Source organism: Sycon ciliatum, chromosome 1 (assembly GCF_964019385.1).
Source record: "Sycon ciliatum chromosome 1, ocSycCili1.1, whole genome shotgun sequence".
Lineage (NCBI taxonomy): Eukaryota > Metazoa > Porifera > Calcarea > Leucosolenida > Sycettidae > Sycon > Sycon ciliatum.
The window spans coordinates 76,431,567-76,454,845 of NC_088643.1; the positions used below are offsets into that span (position 1 = coordinate 76,431,567).

A 23,279-nucleotide genomic window follows, 5' to 3' on the forward strand; every position below is an offset into this window, starting at 1 on the left:
GAAACATGCTTGAATTGCTCCTGACGAAAATGCTAGCACAAGCCAACGTACGCAGGCGACTCGATTGGGTACATGTCAAAATAAGAAGACACAGTACTATAGCCTGATTCACACCAGGGAGTAGTAGAATACTGTACTACTCCCTGATTCACACTTCATGTTACGCATGGGAAACGCGTCGCAACGCCCGTTAGTGCGAACAAGTTGACTTGAGTTCAATTTCCTTGGCGCATTGTGTAAAGCGTTCCCTGTACAGGAAATGAAGTGTGAGTCAGACTTGACGATCGAGTAGACTGCCAGACACAACACGCACTTGGTACATCAGAAAATAGTCTGGTTACGACAGTGTTACGCCCGGCAAACTAGCGTTTCACTGCACAACGTGCAGTCCGAACCTGAAGAACACCAGGCATTTTATCCCCTCTTCAACAAGAGTCGAGACTGACCGGTGGGAACGGTGACTTCGCACAAACAAATGCAGCAAAGCTGATTAGAATCGATTACGAAACACTGGCCATGGAGGTAAATGAGGACAGAAACTAATGATGTTGTTGCCCACTTACAGAATCGGCAGATGGCAAAAGGCGAATGCGGCCAGTGGAGAAAGTGAAAAACAGGCCAGAGAAGCCAAAAAAGCTAATTAAAGTACATTCTGGATGTCCACTGGTTGTAAATCAATGATGAAACTACGAGGTACAAGTTTCTAAAACGCTTTGCACTGAGAGTGCAAGATGATCACTGCTAACGGCTCCACACCAATTTTACAGTAGCACAGCTCAGAAAGCTGGCATTGAAGTCTCAAGGTGCCAGTTCAGAGATCAACAAGGCACTACGGCACATGCCCAAGCCAAGTTGGCCCAAGGCACTGTCGACTGCATGCAGTCGACAGCCCATTCATGCACTTCGAGTGCCACTGCAGCAAGTATGCAGTTCCCAGTGCTGCTGTCGACTTGTCGACAGGCAGATCGGTGTTAAAATCCAAGTCACATCGTGCAAAGGCACATTCAATGCGCGCGCGTGTACCAGTGTCGATGCTCAGTCTCTGCTCCTCTTGGCGCGGGGTGCACCATCGTAACCACCGCCACCATGACGCTTGCCACCACGGAACTTGCCACGGCCAGTGTGGCGATAGTGGTTGAAGCGGCTCTGACGGCTCCTGGCCTTTGCCGACGCTACCTCGCGCCTCACTTCGCGGTAATACTCCTCCTCTGCGTCACCAGCTAGCACAGTGCACGTGGCCTCAGCACCGTCAATCGTAATCTACATGTCACCAAGAACACACACACTTAATATGTTAGACGCCCACCGCTGGAGGCGACGACAGCGATAGTAACGTTGCAGCAGAAGCTATAGCAACTTAGGCTGGGAGTGCAACACTAAACAGCTTGCAGTGCTGAAGAACTGAACGCCACCATTCAGCAAGGTCCACATTACGCATCATATTTTGAAGTGGGCTTTCAGGCCAGTGACTCCCTACTCTTTGGTCTTTGTCCCCCCCCCCCCCCCCCCCCCCCCCCCCCGCATACACATCATACCAAATGCATGTACGCCGGCATGCACTGGCTGCTGGTAACCATCCAGGAGAATGAAAGGAAAGTCAGACTCCACACACTCACACGCACGAACGCACCCACCCACATATTCAGTGCATACAGACCAAGAACCCAGCATGCTCTACACAAGATAGCCTAAAGCCACCATGACATATCGCATGGTCGCCTACAAACGCCGTGTTTATGGCCACATAACACGCGTTGTTCACACCATGATGCAATGCATACTATATGTACTGAAGTAGGCTTATATTTCGAGCAGCAGTTGACTGCATAACGGATACACGAAAAGCATGCTTTCATATCAATAGCCATGGCTGGCTATCGCCCACATCACCTTTTCATTGGCCAGTGCCATGTGATTGTGAATAAATAAATAGACTGTCACACTTTTCGTGCTTCATTTTTGAAGATACACCTTAGACACAAAACAACCTTGTTTCCTTTTGGTCAAGACTGACTGCGGTTTGGCAAGAGTATAGAGCTCTCTTCGCAGCCTTAATCATAACTTCGAATGCACCACCAACACTGGTACCTTGCACCAAGCGTTTGCAATGTGTGGCATTTTGTGGATTCATCTTGCTTGGGCATTTCAGTCCTGTCATCTGCAGCCAGACCGTGCTGTATCTGTAAAAGTCTTGCTCGTGCCCTTTGCTCTCCTTCGCGTGGATTGCTGTTAGGTCTTCTATTCTGGTGTCGCCCCTCTCTGTCATTGGCAGTAGTGTTATTGCCTTGGGCACCAAGAAAAGCCGAGCTCCAACAACAACTGGATGCAGAAACTACCCCGACCGACTCGTCAGGAAATACACCCCGCTCTCTACTGAATCTACCTTGATGGAGTGCAAGTTTTCCACAGAAGACCCTGGAAGCAACCCGTTACGGCGCTACGAATTTTCGTTGCACGCAACCTCTCTATTACTGCTGTCAAATCTACTTGGTCAACAGCCAAACAGAACTGGAACGACTTTACTGCTATAGCCTTCGCCAATATAATAGTTAGTGTTTTCTGAAATCTACCAGTGTCCAACCATTTCATAAAGCTGGAGAAGCCGTGAAGTGGCTGCGTAAGGAGAAGCGACGTAAAGCTGAACCTGCCAAAGCACGGAACATGGACGATGGCGACATTTGTAGCGTGCCTACTACTGAGGAGATCGGCACTCTTATCAAGAACCCAGTAAAGAGATCCCTCAGTACAGCCCAATAAGACCATGCTTTTATGCAGTTAATGAGAAAGAACTTCGATGAATGATAAAATGGGAAGGAGCAGGCACATGGAAGGAGTGAGTGAGAGAGAGAGAGAGAGAGAGAGAGAGAGAGAGAGAGAGAGAGAGAGGGAGAGAGAGATAGGCACACACACACATACACACGCACATCGCACCAAACTCACCTTGCCGGATTCATTTTCTTTGAGCAGAATCTCCAAAGCCCTTTCTGCACCACCAGGGCTAGCAAAACGAATTTTGCCATCAGCATCGCCCTTAGTGAAGTTGACCCACTGGATTTCTTCATCTTTGCCAAAGATTTCTTTCAGAGATTCACGAGTAGTTTCTTCGCCGCACTTGTCAAAAGTCAAGACGCAGCCATTCTCGTATTTAAGCTCCTCTGACTCTGTGTTATCAGCAGCTGTGGCAATGGCAGCTGCAACAGCACTTTCCCGAAGCTTATCCTTTAACTCCTTGCGCTCACCCTCCTTCCTTTTGTAGTAATCATTGCGCGTCAAGACCAACAGATCTTCCTCTGCTTCAGGAAGACGGTAAGTGCCGCCGACAAACTTCTCCACTGTCTCAGTGTCGCAGAACTCTACGAAAACGGAGCCCTTGAACTCCTTGTTGTCCAGCTGGCGGCGCAGGACGATATTCCACACGGCCTTCTTGCCGAAGCCATTGGATGTGAAGAAAGACTCAACTTCTACCAGAGTGGATGTTTTTGGGAAGCCCTTAACATACACCGTGCGGTTGTTTGTGTCCTTTTTCACGTTGTCGTTCCATTCGGGCACGGGTCGAGAAGCACTGCGACGCATTTTGCTCCCATCCTCAGATACTTCCAGCAGGCCAGAGGTGCTCTTCCTCAATGCTTCAGCGATAACTTGCTTATCCTCGCTCAGTTGCTTCAGGCGATTGAACTTGAGCATGATCTCCATTGGCATCCAACCATCGTTCTCATCCAGAGTCTGTTTCATGAACTTGTCCCGACGAATATTAGCATCGCCGAAATAATACTCAGTCTGTTCGATAATGGCAATTTCCGACTTGGTTGGCTCAGCTGCCTCAGGCTCGACTTTCACATCTGGATCGGGCTTGACGTCTGCCATTGTATATTCGAAGTTAGTAATCTGCCTCAATCGAAGTTCACAAAGATACTATACGACGACAATTACCTGGCAGGACGGATCCAAGAAAGAGCCTACTGCACGCGTTTCACACCAAGAAGTCTACGAAAGCTTGTTTTTTTGTCAGTTCATCTTCATCCGAAAACATTACACGACTTGCACTTCCCTGCGCAACTTTTTACATGCTTGCTCGCTCTCGTGACCGTGGCCGGCCGCCATTTTCCGTAACACCATGGCTACATTCTCATGGCAACCAACCTACAACTATTACTTACGTCATAATGTATGCTGTGAGTTGCCGATCATGTCATCATTATTTTCAACAATGGATTGTCCCAAATTCCAAAATCTTTGCTTGTTGCATGAAGCCTTCATCTTTTGAACGTTTTGGAGTGCTTCGAGCTACTTTTGGTCACTTTGAAAGATTGAACCTGGAATGCAAACTTAATGAGATCTTCATCGATGTCTTACGTCCTGAAGTGGAAGAGGATCGTGGTTGTTTAGACTTTTTCCCTTGGGTTTAGAGCCTTTGCCCAAAATTAGTGACAGGAAATACTTGTAGCTGCTGCAGAAGTCAGTGCACTTAATTGTGGTGGCTGTGGTCTGAAGCTGGCGTAGAGTCTTACACCAGTATGTTTTCAGGTGTCCCACAGGGTGGGCAATCAGGTAGGAACTGAAGATACTAGCAGGAGTCAAGTTGCTAGACTTCGCAAGACTGTGATATTGAAGAACCAACAGGGATGTTTGCTTTTGTTTCTGTTTGTTGCTGGAGCAGGAGGGGCTCGTCCTGAGCTGTACGAGGTAATGTGCATATTCCAATATTTTTCCTGCTTCGTATGCACGCTGCATTTGATTCCATGTAAACGTGCTTAGGGTTTGTGCTCTAAGTGGGACCAACGGAAATGTTGGAAAGTTCAGTGCAAATGCAATTTACATGTCGTTTCAATGGACAATGTAGCACTAACGCGTAGCCAAGGTGGCTTGCGGCATGTCAGTCGTTCAGATAAGGGCGTAAACTGAGTCTTTAAAGTCTACCTGCTTGCATACACGGATTTGTATCTCTCCACAATGGATGTGTCCCCGGCCACTGATTATGTCGACTGAGGACCATCCGCATCAAGAGGGAGGGGGAATTTGCCCGGGGAAGAAGTAATCCCGATGGATGAGAATCGAAGGGTGATCAAGGGCAATCATGGCTATGAAGTATGTTGGCGTAGCTCGCGCGCGGCTGCTTTGTTTCACACTTCGAGAAGACTGGGGAGATTATCCGTGGCTATATCAGCCATGCTAACAGCTAACTATCGGCAAGAGATACCTAGAAGAGCTTTTTTTCCTTCTAAGAAGTCGTTGATCCCCACCATAAGGAATTATCAGATTAGTGCAGGAATACATGTCATGTTGAGTAAAGGGGCGCTTTGTTTGTTTGTACCCAGAACTTTCGTTGGCATGCGTTGTCACAGTCAGGTATATGTGACGACATCACTTCGGAGCCCTATAGGCCCATTCCATTCAGCTGCTTCAAAGTGCCTCCGTGTTCTTGTTTGTTATAGCGTGCAGTGCTGTTTTGTTCTACTCCAGTATTTCCATGCGTTTTGGAACGTCTGTTCCACAGTCTAGTTCAGTACGCCTGACAATTTTTTAAATACTTTTCCGAGTAACTAAATATTGCGACAGAGCTTTCGGCCATATTTTCAATTCATTGCATTCCCAACTCATCACAACCACGCGCTCTTCAGCCGAACCATACAGACACCAGCAAGGACACTTCCGTTGAGAGATAATATTGCTCCACGCCTCTAGACAGCTGTTTCGCTCCCTGTCGGAGCTCATCAGTAGAGGATGATAATGATGATAATGGAGGAATGATCATTCTTATACACCAGAAATGGCGCACGTGCGCGCTTTCCACATATATCAATGGCATATGCAAGCTGCTAAAATGGTAAAGTGTGAGAACAGCGATAAATAATCATAGTACGCGCTCATTGGTGGAGAAACACACCACACAGGCGACGAAAATCTTACGCGGAATACTGATGCCAATGGAAAGTACATGTATGTTGTTTATTATTATGATGTTCCGAGTGTTCTTCTTATTTGCTGAAGCTTCCTGATGCCTATTATTCTTGCCATCTTCTAACGTCTATCGCTGCTGTTACTGATACGCATGCCCCATCTAAACAAGTTAGACTACCCCTCTGTCCCAAACCTAAGCCTCAACCGTGGGCAACACCAGAGTTACGGAAACTGCTGCAGCGCAGAACTACTCTGCATCGTAGAGTCCTTTCGCAGCCTGGGAATATGGTTCTTAAGCAACAGTATCGTTCTGTCAGACGCGAGGGGACGCTTCTGAGTAGGAGACTGAAATCCCGTTTCCTGATGCACCAGTTCTCGGCACTCCGACGAAATCCTAGAGGTCAGTGGGCTCTTCTTAACAGTCTGTCTGGCAGGCGGAAAGTAAGAAATCAGCCAAGTGGATCTCTCAGTAGTCTGACAGAGACATTTGCTAACATAGTGCACGATCCAAGCCGGCCTGCTGACATATGTTTACGCCCAGCCACCCAACAGCCAACTACTGCTGCTCGACTGTCCCGTTTTCGACCTGTAACTGTGGCGCACATCACCACACTGCTCAAAGCAACAAACACAAGTAAGTCACCTGGCTCTGACAACGTCTTACCAGCCGTACTGAAGCATGGTCGTGATTCCATAGCAGTTTCTCTCACTGATATTATCAATAAATCTCTGAGCACAGGGTGCGTACCAGATATTTTCAAGAATGCCACAGTCAGCCCAGTTTTCAAATCAGGCGATGCAAAAAGCTCTACTAATTACAGACCAGTCTCATTATTGCCCATATGCAGCAAGATATTAGAACGAGTTGTGTTGGAGCAGCTGATTGCATTCTTTAAGTTATACAACATCATGTACGTGCCTGACAATCAATTTGCCTACCGTACCAACAGCTCGTGTGAGGACTGCCTAGCGCTAGTGGTCGACGAATGGCTCAAAGTCCTTGATAACAACGAGTACTGCGGCATAGTGTTTGCAGATATGAGCAAAGCTTTTGACCGAGTTAAGCATCAAGAGCTCATTGACGAGTTGAAGATGCTTGGCATTGCTGACACTGCACTTGCTTGGTTTGCAAGCTACCTGACCAGACGCGTCCAGCGAGTAAGAGTAGGACAACAGCTAGGTGGGGCCCGCCCTTGCACAAGAGGCGTCCCACAAGGCTCCGTGCTCGGCCCATTGCTATTTTGCATTTACACCCGTGATGCACCACAGTGCTTCCAACATGCATTAAATCAACTTTATACCGATGATATCACACTCTATATCAGGCACAAGTCCATCCAGATCATCACAACCCAGCTGAGTGCTGACCTTGCCGCTCTGGATCGCTACCTAGATCAGAAGGGACTGGTGTTAAACCCGTCCAAAACTCAGTCTGTCCTGCTCCGGCGACCGGGCACGGAGCTGCCACCTGGCACCGCAGTCAACCGCCGGGGCACTTCCATAGTCCCATCTGCTTACGCTTGGTACTGGTTGACGAACATCTGTCTTTCTCAACCCAAGTGGATGCAGTATGTGCTAATGTCAATAGGAAGGTCCATGCAAAGCAGAATATCAGCATTTTTGGCAAACGACTTTTCTATTTATCGATCATTCAGTCCACATTTGAGTTTGGCAGCACTGCATATATTCATTGCTTATCACAAACCCTATATGACAAGCTTCTTACTGCCAGCCGCGTAGCATTAAAGAGAATATTTTCGTTGGATAGAATGACTCCCACCACTCTTCTATACAGTCATACTAACTTGTACGCCCTTGAGAAACGCCTCAACTTCAAAACCTATGTATTTGTTTACCGCTGCCTGAATGGACTTGCTAGTCCTCTTCTGCGAGACCGCTTTACCTTGCGCGCCCATGGTGCTCGCACTGTAGCCACCACCCGTGGCCAAGTCTCTGCTGCTCTTGTTCTGCCCCCCGCTAACACCCGATATGGCTTCAGTGCAATTTCTTATTTGGGCGCTGCCAGGTGGAATACACTTCCACCGGCTTGCCGCATGTCTAGTTCACCAGCTGAATTTCGCTCATCCATCAAATTATACCCAGGGTTCCCTGTAAAAAGGCGCTGACGCCTGTTGGAAATTCCCTAGTAAAAGAAGAATAAATAATAATACAGTCAAACCTCGTTAGGACGAACACTGATAAGGCGAACTTTCCATTACTACGAACTAAGGCCAATCCAATGGTTGGCCAGGCATCAATTCAAGTCAAAATTATTCGTTTACGACGAACTTCTGTACAGCGAACTTTCGCGAAGACGAACTATTTTCAAGTGTGATTTGAACAAAGTCAGTGTGGTCATGTACATGTAGTACGAACTTTCGGTCCACGAGCGTGCGCGTGTGCTGGCTGCCTTTTTTCTTCTTTTTTTTCAATAGTCGATTATTGTACGTACAGTGCAAATTGTTTTCAAGCGTGTTTTGAACAAAATATCAGTGCGTTGTACGAACTTTCGATACAGTCGTGATTCATTGCACTTTGTCATTGTACTTACCTGTTTCTGGCTTATGTTAAGAATAACATGCTTCCCATGTACCACAGCATGCACCTTCACGTAAAATACAATCCATCTGATATGCATATCGATTTTTTGTCAGATCTGGATAAGAAGAACTCCCGATAAGACAAACAAATGTGTTCAGTCCCTTGAAGTTCGTCCTAACGAGGTTTGACTGTATATATAATAAATATTGCCATGCAGTGAGGTTATGGTCTTAGACAGTATGTTGGAAAGCTGGGCCATGGTTCATTGTTCGAGGTTGGTGTCTCTTGCTGGTATGCGAGTGCTTGTTGATGTGTCTTTGCCTATTGCAGGATGTGAAGCTGTATCGTACTGCCAGGGAGCGTGAAAAGTAAGTGTGCCTGGGAATCCTGTGTAGACATAGCACTGTGTGGTGTAGAGTATAAGAGTACAGACCAGCGTGTGCAGCTCCGCTTGGTTTGGCCCTCATCATCACATGCATGGCATGCACTGGGAGTCTGGGCGCTTGTACACGGTCGGTATGTTATACAGTGCGTATCGGTTATAGCGTGGTCGTGTAAAAGAATATACTGCCTACAAGAATGAACTCTCATGCTTTCATAATCATAACATGGATTTCAAGTGCACATTTATTCTTACAAGCAATTTTATCCCATAGTAGAATATATCGGTCCTAAGAATGGACTTTGTGTAGCGAAACATGCCAGATTAGTACAAAGTGTATCGCCTGTAGTAATAACATATGTCCAATTCCGTTCTGATCTGACTCTCGTTGCGTCGCAGTGCTGCAGATTCAACTGTTGTGGTCATGTAACTCATGTTGCATAGCCACATGGTAAGGCTATGGGACTATGACCAGCCACATGCACAGAAGTGCTGCGTTGCATGTACGATGATCTTCCTGCCCCTGCGCACATGCATATGATATGCCACACTTGATTTATCGTGTGTAAGAAATATCGGAAATAAGAATAGAAAGTCGTTTTCAAACACCCACGCTATTACCGATACCTACTGTACTAGTATTCACTACGATTTGCAGTACCGTATTTCTAAATCACAGGCAATTCTGCAATGCAGCCCGTCCTGAGGTATCTGAATAAGATAGATTTTCACTGCATTGTTTGTTTTCTTCCTTCCGGCCAGTCCTATCCAACTATCCATTCATTATGTATTTGTTGTCGCTGTCGTCGTCTTGTTTGCTCTTCCCTTCCAACAGGTATGACAACATGGCGGACTTGTTTGCACTTATCCAGACTATCCAGTGTCTGGAAAAGGCTTACATCAAGGATGCTGTAGCACCGAAAGAGTGAGTTATCAGTAACCACCCCGGCCTTGTACTGAACAATGTGTGTGTGTGTACGTGCTTGTGTGTGTGTGTGTGTGAAAAAATGGAAAGAAATGGAAAATGGAAAAATAGGGATTCACTGGCCAGAAAAAGCCACTTCAATCAGCTGTGTGGTGGATACCAGGCTAAAATTAGTGGCGGTCAATTCATCAGCCTTGCAAGCTAATGAATGGTGTAATCCCAGCACAAGTTGCTATGTCTAACAAGGCTGTTCGCTATCATCGCTTCTGCGATGGGCATGTCTGAGTCTGTGTGTGTGTGTATATGTATGTGTATGTGTGTGTGTGTGTGTGTGTGTGTGTATGTGTTTGTGTGTTTGTGTGTGTGTGTGTGTGTGTGTGTGTGTGTGTGTGTGTGTGTGTGTGTGTGTGTGTGTGTGTGTGTGTGTGTGTGCCACTGTGTGTGCCACTGTGTGTGCCACTGTGTGTATGTGTGTGTGTGTGTGTGTGTGTGTGTGTGTGTGTGTGTGCCACTGTGTGTATGTGTGTGTGTGTGTGTGTGTGTGTGTGTGTGTGTGTGTGTGTGTCACTGTGTGTGTGTGTGTGTGTCTGTGTGTGTGTGCCACTGTGTGTGTGTGTGTGTCAGCCAGTGAGTCAGTCAGTTTGTTAGTTTGTTGCACTTCCATGTAGTGAAGACTTCATCTTTATGATGGCTGTTACAATCTCTATTGTGGCTATTTGCTTGGCTACAGGTATACTGCTGCGTGCTCTAAACTACTTGTTCAGTTCAAGGTGAGTTGTGCGCATCGGTCAGCCATGCAGGTGGTGGGGATGCCTGTTTCTATGTGTTGTGTTTGGAGTAGACTGCAGTGCCACATTGATTCACCTTTATCCAGGTGCCCAAATGTTGGCCATTCAACAATATCTACCTTCACTGATGAGGTCTGAGCGATTGAAACAGGCGTACGAAGGAATTGGTTATGCTGAAGAAATATCTTCTTGTTGCTTGTTGGAGAGGTGATGGTGGTGTACGGTCAGCCTAGCAGCACAATACTGATGGGTGTGGTGACTGTGGTGCATGTATGTTGATCCTATAATTATGTTTGTCTATGTTTGGGTTGATTATCTTGTGTGGCTGTAGGCTGCCTTCAAGCAGGTTCAATCGCAAGACTTCCCAAATGTAGCTGCTTTTGTGGCCAAATACAGGGTAAGATGGTGGTGTTGGTTTGTTGAGTGGTGTGCAGTAGAGACTCCGGAAAGTGAAGCCCAAGGTATTGTAGGCTATTAAAACATTTATAAAAACATCGCTCCCGCTAAGTTCTAGGAATGTGAATCACTATCCTCCGAATGTCCTGCTATCTTTTTTGTCTACTACTACAGACTACTAGTATAGCGTATTCTGGTGCTGGTGCTGGTGTCTTTAGTCCTACCAAGTAACACTTAGACTAAGAGTGTTGCTGACCCTCAATGAATTCTCGTGTCCTAATGGCAGATACACAGCGAATGCACCGCCAAGTGTTTTGAACTACAGTACATGACTGTAATTTTACTCAATCTGCGGACAGAACTGTTTCGTCCTTTGTGCACTCATCAGCGCAGCACAGAGGAAATGCGGCCGAACCCGATAGCAATGAAAAATAAATTTTCCAAAGCCAGATTTAAACCAGGCCTGAACGTACCTTCCCGGAGTAATTTTATGTAGTCGGATTGTATGGCGGCTCTACAACTGGTGTTGGATCAGAAGCGGCTATTGTTTGTTACTGCCAGGATCTGTTTCTGACCTCAGTGTCTGTAGTTACTAGTTATTGTAAGTATGTGTTTGTGTACGTGCAGCTGGCAAATTTAATTCCCTGTATTGTAGAAAGATTATATTTCCCTGCTGCTCGTGGTGAGGAATGTGCCAAAGCCATGTTCATGTGCCGACATGTTGGTTTGCTTACTGGTTGAGCAGCTTGACTGCCCAGCGGCTATGGAGCGTATTCAAGATGGACGTCCTCTGACTATTCGCGACGACAAGGGAAACCAGAGCAAAACCATTGCTGACATTACTTCGGTAAGGCATGGCCAGTCACTGCTACGTGATTTCCTGTATTTAGAAACCAGATCAACTAGACTTCCTTTTGCCGTGAAAACGGACCTTGTGGAAGAAAACAGTCGTTGGGGCCCTATTTGATGGAGTGTTTTCATGCAAGTTTAAGGCTGAAGGTGTGGATGAGGAATATGATTGCCAGTATGACGTCATAGTACGATCTGCGCATTGCAGCGTTGTGGAATTGGACAATCATTCAGCTGTCATAGCATGTGACATGGCTTCGTTTCTATTGCTGTGCACTATGCAGTTATTTATCACTATCATGGACAAGCTGCGGCTGGAGATACGTGCAATGGATGAGGTAGGGCCGCACTCACAATAGGTGTCTTTGCAACTTGTCAAGTTTGTCAAGCCATGCCTGATTTGACTTTGTGATAATTATTACACTACAGTTATGCTCAGGGACAAATCTGACCTGACCTGCATATTTGGTACTGATACGGCCCTTGGCGCTCCTGGTAGTTGTACAAGTGCTGGTGTGCATGTGTGTCTTACAAGCAAATCTGTCAAGTAGTATACCGGCAATACTACTCCCTGGTGTATAAACTCTTCCGTTTTCAGTCTAGCTGTGCATGTACGAAGCGAATGCACGGCATTTTGAATGCTGCGTAATAGCACACGCCTTGAGCCGTGCAACATTCGGAACTTACTTGTGCACCGGTTGCATGCGTACAGTTGGGTTAAGATCAGTTAATAGTCATGGTTTTTGTCCAGTCCCCGAGATTATGAATTATCAGGGCTCACTTAAATCAGTTGAGGGTGTTGAAAAGGGAAAAATCTGAAGAAAAATTGACTGTCACCACCAGGGAGTACTAAAAACCGTTTTTAGTGCTCCCTGGTCACCACCATGACTCAAACCTTCGCTATAGGCCAGCGATGCTTCGTCCCTCATCTGTTGTGCTTGAGTAAGCAGAGGAAGTTTGTGCTTGGAGAGCACCACATTTATACTATATTATAGTGCTCTCCATGCCCAGCATCACTATTGATACAGACTTGCAGAGACACTCCGTTTCCAGCATGACAAACACTCCGCAAACTCCAGACAGTAACGCAAGTCACTGTCGCCCATGATGTATGGAACGAGCATTTTGGACCTTGCCAAGTCATTCGCCACGGAAAGGATGAGCTTCGACGTCGGGAGCAGCTAACTTTTCAATTGTTTGACTTTCCAAGGTTGAATTTAGTCAAAGTCAGTTCTTTGCCACTGTGCATTTTAAAATTATTTCGTAAAATTTGATCAAATTTGATATAAAATGAGGCGTTGGTGCACTGCGCCTAACGTGTAGTTTTGTGAACTGTTTTTGAATATTTCTTCTCCTTCCTGCGCTGTGTTAGATTCATCCGGATACTAATGAGCTGTATGATGCATTGACAAGGCTCAGCACTTTACCACCAGATTACGATGGGAAAGTGAAGGTCAAGACATGGTGAGTTGTGGGTGAGACCCAAGACCTGAGCTTTGGTCAACCGGGTTTGCAGCTTGTGTCTGCAGTAGCATCGAGACATTCTTCAATTACTCTGCTCTGTTCGGTGTGGAGAACTGGATTTCTGACTTCTAGGGAATTCAATGGGTTTGTGTGGAGTATTTAGCAATCAGTGCACGTTTGCTCCTCTGATAGCAGGATGAATCCTGTGTAATTACTAAAGGTGAATTATTTTACTGGTATGTGTTTCTTTTCTTGTCCTATGCTACCAGGCTAGATCGGCTAGGAGCCATGAGCGCTAGTGATGAGTTGACTGATGAACAAGTTCGACAAATGCTCTTTGATTTGGAAAGTGGCTACCACGGATTTATTCGAGTTTTGCAGGAGATCTAGAGTGTGCCACTTGTATATGCCACTCTATGACATGAATCCTGTGCACTCGCACGGTTTACCGACACTATTTTCACACATAAGAAAGAGAGGGTCATTTGGGACATCGCATGCCGTGTACCATTTTATACTCCTGAAATTTGAATCTATATTTGTTGCAAGTACATCATGAAACCGCTTTCATCTCTCTCCATAGCGCTCAGATTTTAGTATCATGCTTTTTTTGCTTGCAAACATACTGGGAATCGCCTGTGCTAGGTCTTGAGGTTTTTTGCATTGTTTCTGTACATAATACACATAATGCTGTGAGGCTGACTTTAGCTGTAGCTGTCTGCTGTCATACTCTTTCTAGGCTACCCATGTACCCGTCCGTGGCTGCATCATCATTCATTTTTTTACTCTTTTTACTGTATCGATTAAGTGTCTTCTGTGCACTTTTAGAACTGTTCTGTTCTGTGCTTTGATCTTTGAAGAACTTTGTCTTCGTGTCTGCACCCACCACATGTGCACGTTTGTCCTATTGCGAAGCATGCACGGACGGTCCAACCTCGCGTTTACTTGAGTCATGGCACGTTTACTTTGTGTCCCGGTCCTGTAGTGAAGAGAGTGCACAATAGCCCTTTTGGGGGGGGGGGGGGGGGAGGGGGCATTACCAGTCACAAAATGTACGTGATTCAGATTGTGTATTTTCACAAGGACACCATCAGTTCACCGACCACCATGTGCATGTACTATCAACATTGTATGATTTTGAGTTTTCATCGGTGCAGTAGAGTGGTGTAGTAGTAGTAGCATTGGGGATATCTCCCTATCACCGGCTACAGGTAACCATGACTGTGAACTGTAAGTGGTTCGCATACTCACTGGGTTTGTGAACCACCTGCAGTTCACAATCCTGGATCACACGGGGTTGTACTTTGAGCATGATACTCCTACATACGCATACCAATGGCAGGGTAGTGGCTGCGCATTGATTGGCATACAAGTAGATGTCTGAAATTCTATGCCATCATGAGCACTGGTGCACTACTACATGTAGTGACAATCATGATCAGTTGGAACTGGACATGTGGCGGTGGCCGGGATCACTGTGCCTCCAGATCCCTGAAGTTGTGCGCAGAGAAATCCGACCTGTGAAACGAAAGCAGCGCCTAGGCTCAAGCTGCTCCCGGATGGGCTTTGGGCTGTGCGTGACTTAATTGAAATAGAAACGCGACGCTGCTTTTGGCTCGTAGGTCCGTTTTCTTCGGCCACGACTGAACTGACATGTGCACCAGCCAACATGAGATAAATCAGCTTTCGGGACTCGTCTTGAGTGTAAAGCTGGCCGAGTTTCGTCGGCTTGATATAAATTCCCTACCAGCAGTTCAATGATATGACGTCTTCTAGACCTTACATCATCACTAAAATGAAGACTACCTTGACAATGACAAAGACAAAGACTACAATGAAGTACGCAGTATAAAAAAATCATTAAAAAACATAGCACTGTTGTGGAAGATAGCATCAGTTGTTCGATATCATTGTCTCAAAGTTTGGAGTGCAGACCAAGTGGTGTTTGACATTTCCCAGAAAGAATAAGCCTGCCGGTGCTTCAGTGGTGTCGAATACTTCAGGGGCGGCCCGCATCGATACTGCTTGCTGCAAGCATGGCCGCCGTGAGCCTGCGGTTACATCGAGAGCCACTCCGCCGAGTACAATCTGTACGCGACCTGACTTTCTCACCTGAAGCTTGCCGATGTAACCCTCTGGCAGGTTGTCCAGACTAATATCTGCCTCTTTTTCCTTCTCTTTTTCTTTTTCCACAGTGTCCATCGGTTCTGTATCCTCCCCATTGTTTTTAACAAGTGACGCCGGGAAGGAGTCGGGTAACTGCATGAAGATTAGATCTTCCTGATCATCATCGGCAGGGCGACCAAACAGAACAGCGGGCGCCACCTCTGGCTCACTGATGCTCAGCTGTGTGAGAGGCAGTTGTACTGGAGCTAAGTAGTCTTCCTCGCATGCTGCCTCCTCTTCTTCATCGCCGAACAGCGCATTGTAGTCACCATCATCGTCTGCATTGGAGAATCCGCCTTCTAATTTGACACTGCGCTGACCGCCACCAAAATTACCAGCTCCTCCACTCACGCCAGGCTCACGCTTCACACTTCCGCCGCCCATTGACCGCTGCCAGTTGCCCTGGCGATTAGTCCGTTCACCGGGACCAGCACTGAAGATAGAATTCGATTCCACAATTCCTCTTCCTCTACCACGACCTCTATCGCCCCCTCTCCCTCTCCCTCGCCCACGATCATTTCTACCTCTTCTTCCTCTTTGGCCACGATCAGAAGATGGGTTATTAGAGGGCTCAGCAACTGGTTGAGCACGCTGGGTGGCAATGATCTCCTCTTTCGTCTTCTTAGCAGGAATTTTCGGAGCAAATGTTTTTCGCTGAACACCACCAAGTGTCATATCCCTCTCTGTACGAAACGAGGATAGTCTGCCCGTGTTGGAGGATGCTCCTGCCAGCACATTCCGTACTCCAGACGGCTTATCGCCCTCCTTCTTGGCTTGATCGGACATTCTTGAATACAATTGAATTGCAGACTTTGAAAATGAAGCTGAACATTGCTACACACACAAAAATGCGAAAAATACATCAACAAAACACAAAAAAATCAACAGTTGGGCATACGTCATACATGGATTGCTGTTTTCCGCCATGACGTAATCATAATGACAGACTCGTCGATAGGCTTGTCCACAATTATGTTTTGCATCTTTTTTGCAACTTGGGGGTAAAAATGCATCCCCGGGGAAAAATTGCAACTTGGGGTATATTTTGCCCTTTTCCATGCCCAAAAGGCCAAAGCAGGAATTCACTCCTCACGACCCCAGTGGAAAACATGAGGGTGTGTCAAACAGCCAGACCTCAAAACTACCAAGTAAGTTCAGGCGACGAAGATTCACTGATTTTATAGTGGAACTACAGTAGGTATCGGTTATAGCGTGGGTGTTTGAAAAACGACATTTGATTCTTATTGCCGATATTTCTTACACACGATAAATCACGTGTGACATATCATATGCACGTGTGACATCATACATGTATGCGCGCACGTTTGGCATGTAGACACGTACACATGATACACGTACACACGGATCAATCAGACTCGCGGTCGTGCTAGGCGACTGCGGAGCAGCGGATACGAGAGAAGTCGGAAGAAAGAGTCCGACTGAACAGAAAAAGTGATTCTCCAATGCTCCCTTGGACATAACTCTCTTTTTGTGTTGAATATTATTGTATTGAGTATGCACAGAGCACAGATGTTATTACTACAGGCGATACACTTTGCACTAATCTGGCATATTTTGCTACACAAAATCCATTCTTAGGGCCGATATATTCTACTATGCGATAATACTGCTTGTAAGAATAAACATACACATAAAATATGTGTTATGATTATGAAAAAATGAGTGTTCATTCTTGTAAGCAGTATATTCTTGTATACGACCACACTATAACCGATACGCACTGTACAAGTTAGTTACTTCAGGACAATGACAACAATGTTATGTGTCCTTGAACACACTATCAGTGTTACATGCTTTATAAACCAATACCACAGTACTGAATGTACTAAGACCCAAAGGCAAGTGCATACAGGTGTGATGATCTAAACTAGCAAAGAATATGTACCGGTAGTATGCAATCCAGCAAGCGCAAGGGAAACACAAGTGGTGAGAAGTGATATACAGGCTTGTCAGCAAAGGAGTGACAAGAGTCATGCAGTGCGTGTACGCGTACATGTGACATGACAGAGGTCAGTAGATGTAGATGTAGTAGTCAGCTACGAGTACTAGCAAGGCGCTAGGCAGGGATACTACAACCGCTACAATACTCAATAGCTGTGAAAAGGTAAAAAACTAAAAAAGCCACTAAAGTAAAGGCACTATGGATGCAGCACGAGGAAAATGGAATTTTCCAGCGATAGACTAGTCGACTCTCACGTGAGTCACGGTAACCATGTACACACACAGAGGCGGCCATTTTTTTGTTGGTTACCATGACAACGGTCGCATAATTTTGGCGAATTGGGTTGATTTTTTTTAATTTTTAGATTTTTTTTAATTTCTTCTTATTTTCCTGAACATCCTGCTGAATTTATGGAATGCATAATGCCCCAACAAGACTGCATTTTGCATCCGCAACTTGGCAAAAATATTTCGAAAAATGTGGACAACCCTACTCGTCGATGACGACTATTGACGACGAGTCACCATGGTCACGTGCATAGTCAATATTAGTCATCGTCATCGATCGAGTGTGACGACTGACGAGTGCTAGTGGCGACTGGCGACTCGTGGCGAGTGCACTCGACGCCGAGACTCGACTCAAGTCGAGAGACGAGAGTCCGAGACACTCACTACTACTCTGGGTTTGACGCTGAAAAGTTCAGCGAAAACTGGCCAAATCGCCGATCGATCGTCTGACGTCTGACAGACTGACAGACTGACGTGGTTATGAACTGTCTGTGTAGCTCTTCTCTATCTGTTTCCATGGTTTCCGAGCTCTGAGAGGGACGTCGTCGTTCTAGGATCATGTTCAATTGTTGGGCATGGCTGATGCAGTTTTTAGTGATGTGGTTAGCCGGCAGAAACATTTTACTTTAGCGGAGTTACTTCGCGCACGCACCCTACACTAGCACAGAGCCGTAGGTGTAGAGGTGACTCGAATGGGAGCAGAAGAAAGCTATAACCTGAATTAGTCAGTAAAAACACTTCACTGGTACTCGATAATGGAATACGGGTTTGGATCTGCATTGACTATACAGTCATAGTCATGCAGATGAATAAAACAGGCGTTTCGGGCAACGGCTTTCGGCACTGAATCGGCAGGCCAGGAGCAGGCCACGTGAGCAATGCTACAATAGTCTTGAGCAGAATGGTCGAAATGGATATAACCAAGAGTCCATAAACAGTTTATGCACTCTTGATTATAACCAAAAGTACACACTACACAGTAACTCTATAATTATTATTAATAATAGCAAGAGTACATAAGCATGTACTCTTGATAATAGATACATGTACATGTAACCAGGTAACCCAGTCCATAGACTCTAATCTTGGTGTAACGTTACAATGTCTGAATGTACTGAAGCTGGTGCGGTCGCAACATCCTTCACTGCCGAAGTAGCAGCAGCAGCTGGCCTGAGCCAGGGCAGTCTACGATCTTACCACCATGGAAACGGACGTTGTGCTGGTCACTGACAGCCTCTCCCTCGTAGATGCCCTCCGTGGAAACCCACCCATACAGGATCAGCCCAGACACCATCCCTGCGTTCGATGCTCTGACAGAAGTTGCTAGGAAGGCTCATTCCATCAACCTCCTTGTCTGGATCAGCAGCCACTGCGGTGTTGCTCTCAATCACAAGGCGGATCGCCTTGCCCGGAATGGAACACAGTATGTACAGGCCCAGGTTCAGCTACCTATCCAAGCTGCCAAGGCTTCAATTCGGTCTGCAACCGCATACCCCCGGCCATTGCTCAACACCAGCAAGTTCCGCAGCACTCCGTCCCGGCATGAGACCACCATCCTCAATCAGCTCCTCACTGGCCACTGCAGCCTGCTGAACAAGTACTTGTTCCAGATTGAGGCTGCACCTTCACCCGATTGCACTCACTGTCCTGGAACACGGTTGATGATGCTGCCCACCTCCTGCTAGCTTGCCCTGCCATAGGCTGCCAGACACGGCAGTCGAGCAGCTACACGTCTGTGTGCTTCACGTCAGTCAGGGAGGCAATTCTCACACAACCATCAGAAGCTATCCAGTTCTTGCAACTGGAGAAACTGATCTAAGTTTCTACTACATGTACACCATGGTACACTGTACTCTCACAGTCATTTTCATATTTATTATGACTTGTAGTAAGAAGAAGAAGAAGAAGAATTGTACTGAAGTACTGTATACATGTATCTCATGCTCAGCCCGGGCCAATAACTCACTTTGAGGAGGAGTTGTCACTGGGGACCTGGGACTAGGCATGGGCGGGTAATGCTAGCACTATGGCTGGCAATAGTCCCTTTTTTCCAGGTGGCATAATGCTGGCATTATAACACCATTTCGCATGCAAAATAATTGGCATTACAAGCATAATTGCCGGTCGATAACGGTGTCATGCATGAAGCTGGCTAGGTCCAGTTCCGAAAATCGTGCATCTGAACCCGTCCGGCTTCGTCCGGAGACTTGACGTTGCAAATCAACCTTCTCAGTGGATTGTTTCAGACAACATGCTCACTGCTGTTTAAGTTTTTTCTTCTTCTACGCTTTGGCCTTGATCCAAAACGGCCTTCTTTAAATCGACTTTTCCAACTTTCCAACTGGCATTATGGAGTAGTGTGAGCATTATAAGTGGCGTTATATCCTCATATTATAAGCATTGCCTTTAGCATTGCCTTTAGCATTATCTCAGCAAATAACTAGCATTACCCGCCCATGCCTATCTGGGACTGCTTATACTCAGTGCATAGCGGCCATGCCGATAAGAATGAATTGTTAGTACATGTACTGTAAGGTATAGGTCCGAGTGTGATGGCGTCGAAGACTCGGTGGAGATCCATTTTAACACACATTCTGTTCGTCGTGAGGCTAACATTCTATTTGATGACAATAAGCAAAATAATGTCATTGGTCTGTAGACTAGTAGAGGGATGCACACTTGCATGGGCCTGGGACCCCGGCTGGTTGAAATAGCAACTAGCTTCTCGGTCTGGAGAGGAGAGAGAGAGAAGAGAGAGAGAGAGAGAGAGAGAGAGAGAGAGAGAGAGAGAGAGAGAGAGAGAGAGAGAGAGAGAGAGAGAGAGAGAGAGAGAGAGAGAGAGAGAGAGAGAGAGAGAGAGAGAGAGAGAGAGAGAGAGAGAGAGAGAGAGAGAGAGAGAGAGAGAAGAGAGAGAGAGAGAGAGAGAGAGAGAGAGAGAGAGAGAGAGAGAGAGAGAGAGAGAGAGAGAGAGAGAGAGAGAGAGAGAGAGAGAGAGAGAGAGAGAGAGAGAGAGAGAGAGAGAGAGAGAGAGAGAGAGAGAGAGAGAGAGAGAGAGAGAGAGAGAGAGAGAGAGAGAGAGAGAGAGAGAGAGAGAGAGAGAGAGGAGAGAGAGAGAGAGAGAGAGAGAGAGAGAGAGAGAGAGAGAGAGAGAGAGAGAGAGAGAGAGAGAGAGAGAGAGAGAGAGAGAGAGAGAGAGAGAGAGAGAGAGAGAGAGAGAGAGAGAGAGAGAGAGAGAGAGAGAGAGAGAGAGAGAGAGAGAGAGAGAGAGAGAGAGAGAGAGAGAGAGAGAGAGAGAGAGAGAGAGAGAGAGAGAGAGAGAGAGAGAGAGAAACAAAGAAAGCACCAAAGACAGAAAGAAAGAAAAAGAAGGAAAGAAAGAAAGAGAGAGAGAGAGAGAGTGTGTGTGTGTGTGTATGGTGTGTGTGTGTGTGTGTATGTGTGGTGTGTATGTGTGTGTGTGTGTGTGTGTGTGTGGTGTGTGTGGTGTGTGTGTGTGTGTGCGTGTGTGTGTGTGTGTGTGGTGTGTGTGTGTATGTGTGTGTGTGTGTGTGTGTGTGTGTGTGTGTGTGTGTGTGTGTGTGTGTGTTGTGTGTGTGTGTGTGTGTGTGTGTGTGTGTGTGTGTGTGTGTGTGTGGTGTGTGTGTGTGTATGTGTGTGTGTGTGTGTCGTTTCCGACGATAAGAAAATCTTTCAAATAGTTGAACATCTTGACAATGTGTGTGTTCTCTGCTCTGGTGGAGGACGGTTGTACTTTTCCGGGCTCTTGTTTCTGGCCTCCGTCCGTGCTTGTTCTCGCCGTTGTGGACGGCCTGGGGTGTCCCCAGCCGTCCAGGCCAACAGTGCCTGAGGTGGGGTATTCACCGACAGGAGACGGTCGGATAGTTACGATGCCGACACTCTCCTCGTCGCCCCCACATCGGAGTCCTTCGCGAGGCTTTGCAAGCCCGCGAGTGGAGCAAACTACCGCACGAAGACGACAACTTGGAACGACTCTGAGCGTTGGCTCATGGAATGTTCGCTCTGTTGTGGAGAGTGATGGACCAGTTCTAGCGGCAGCCGTGAGAGGAATCGTTTCCGATGATAAGCCAGATCCATAGCTGCTGGAGATGGCTCTCTCGAACATGGTCCCGCTCGTCGTTCTATATAATTATTGTCGGCCCCGTAAGGGGACACGTGACCGTAATGGCAGTGTTTACCAGGACCAGGTGTGTGTGTGTGTGTGTGTGTGTGTGTGTGTGTGTGTGTGTGTGTGTGTGTGTGTGTGTGTGTGTGTGTGTGTGCAGCTGTGTGGTGGATACCAGGCTAAAAATAGTGGCGGTCAATTCATCAGCCTTGCAAGCTGTTGAATGGTGTAATCCCAGCACAAGTTGCTATGTCTAACATAGCTGTTCGCTATCATCGCTTCCGCGATGGGCATGTCTGAGGTCTGAGGTGTGTGTGTGTGTGAGAGAGAGAGAGAGAGAGAGAGAGAGAGAGAGAGAGAGAGGAGATAGATAGATAGATAGATAGAGATATATAGATAGATAGATAGAGAGAGAGAGGGAGAGAGAGAGAGAGAGTTTGGGAGTGGAAGGGAGGCTCACTGAGTCACCTGTAACTTTGAAGCTAGCTCAGGGAAAACTCCTTTGGAATTGGGACAGTCCGACTGATGTGACAATCAAAACTAGAGGTTCGAGGAGCTACATCATGTACCAAGACCACGAGTCATGACTCGTTCACTGACTGTATGCTAGCAACAAGAGTACTGGGATAAGTTCCCGGGAGTGTATTTACTCTTGCTAGCCAGGGTAGAGGCGTGACGGTGTAGTACTAAAGACGTCGCCAACCGGTGCATTCACTGCATGTAGATCTACCGTGAACTGACTCTGTACACGGAGGGCGACTGAAACAGTTCACTCGTCTCTGATGGCCATTTTCAGATACACTGCTGCTGGTGGCTAGGAAGGCAGAAGTAAGTATTTGGTGACAATTTGGTGACATAACGATAGCAAGCCGGCATTTAATCCTGTCATACATGTACCGGTACTCGTGTATAAGAGGTTTCAGGCACCCAAACGCATAAAAACAAGAGGAGAGTGGCTGGACCACTTCGTGGTCAGACAGAACTGATTACGAACGAATTACGAAATACAAATGTTTCAAAACTGCATTGGAAGAAGACGATCATCATGGGCAAAACGTTGCAAGAAGAAGAGGAAGGAAAAGGATGAATAGTTAGTTGCAACTTCGTTCCTTATCAGCTCTATCTCCCGGTAGAGTGGTCCAGTTATGCTTCTCATGTAGATGATGTACAGTGGTGAAAGGAATGTGTATGTATGCCGGTACTACTACTAGTACAGTCATGTACAGTGTGTCCTTGCAATACAATAGTCACATGATGTGCTGGTATATGGTGCAATGCTGGCTCTATGTGGCTACATTGTATTTCACGCAAACTGGAGACAAAGAAGTCAAACTGGGAGGACAGACAGTTGATTGACTTGGTGCACAAGTGACAGCACAGAGCGTATCCGAGTGCTTTCGGGTCGCTTCCGCATTCGATCTGTTTTGTGTTTGTTATTCGTGAACACCAATGTGCAACGCCAATGATTCGCCATTACAACACGTTCAATGGAAGCAT

At 46.6% G+C, this 23,279-nt stretch overlaps 3 protein-coding genes across 3 annotated transcripts; 1 reads left to right on the forward strand and 2 right to left on the reverse strand.

The window, feature by feature from the left end:
- Positions 1 to 442: 442 nt before the first annotated feature.
- Positions 443 to 4,003, reverse strand: LOC135805531 (lupus La protein homolog). Its single transcript, XM_065319578.1, has 2 exons — positions 2,941 to 4,003; positions 443 to 1,260 (listed from the first exon to the last, which is right to left on the reverse strand). Exons 1-2 carry the CDS (start codon positions 3,862 to 3,864, stop codon positions 1,036 to 1,038), a joined length of 1,149 nt encoding a protein of 382 aa, XP_065175650.1. The 5' UTR covers positions 3,865 to 4,003; the 3' UTR covers positions 443 to 1,035.
- Positions 4,004 to 4,211: 208 nt separating this feature from the next.
- LOC135805533 (vacuolar protein sorting-associated protein 28 homolog) lies at positions 4,212 to 14,124 on the forward strand. Its single transcript, XM_065319582.1, has 10 exons — positions 4,212 to 4,548; positions 4,658 to 4,683; positions 8,770 to 8,807; positions 9,657 to 9,746; positions 10,477 to 10,516; positions 10,866 to 10,931; positions 11,676 to 11,777; positions 12,064 to 12,117; positions 13,152 to 13,243; positions 13,513 to 14,124. The coding sequence occupies exons 1-10, from the start codon at positions 4,515 to 4,517 to the stop codon at positions 13,631 to 13,633; spliced, it is 663 nt and encodes a 220-aa protein (XP_065175654.1). The 5' UTR covers positions 4,212 to 4,514; the 3' UTR covers positions 13,634 to 14,124.
- An 824-nt stretch (positions 14,125 to 14,948) lies between these two features.
- Positions 14,949 to 16,261, reverse strand: LOC135805534 (DNA-directed RNA polymerase III subunit RPC4-like). The gene has a single exon (XM_065319583.1). The coding sequence runs from the start codon at positions 16,193 to 16,195 to the stop codon at positions 15,137 to 15,139; it is 1,059 nt and encodes a 352-aa protein (XP_065175655.1). The 5' UTR covers positions 16,196 to 16,261; the 3' UTR covers positions 14,949 to 15,136.
- Positions 16,262 to 23,279: the final 7,018 nt, after the last annotated feature.

What these genes read in the sequence shown, in the direction of transcription:
- LOC135805531 (XM_065319578.1), bottom strand. Translation starts at nt 3,864, where the DNA reads ATGGCAGACGTCAAGCCCGATCCAGATGTGAAAGTCGAGCCTGAGGCA. An exon ending in AAGAAAATGAATCCGGCAAG is followed by an intron (nt 1,261 to 2,940) that starts GTGAGTTTGGTG and finishes GGTGACATGTAG; the next exon opens with ATTACGATTGACGGTGCTGA.
- LOC135805533 (XM_065319582.1), top strand. Translation starts at nt 4,515, where the DNA reads ATGTTTTCAGGTGTCCCACAGGGTGGGCAATCAG. An exon ending in CTTTTGTGGCCAAATACAGG is followed by an intron (nt 10,932 to 11,675) that starts GTAAGATGGTGG and finishes CTGGTTGAGCAG; the next exon opens with CTTGACTGCCCAGCGGCTAT. An exon ending in AAAGTGAAGGTCAAGACATG is followed by an intron (nt 13,244 to 13,512) that starts GTGAGTTGTGGG and finishes CTATGCTACCAG; the next exon opens with GCTAGATCGGCTAGGAGCCA.
- LOC135805534 (XM_065319583.1), bottom strand. Translation starts at nt 16,195, where the DNA reads ATGTCCGATCAAGCCAAGAAGGAGGGCGATAAGCCGTCTGGAGTACGG.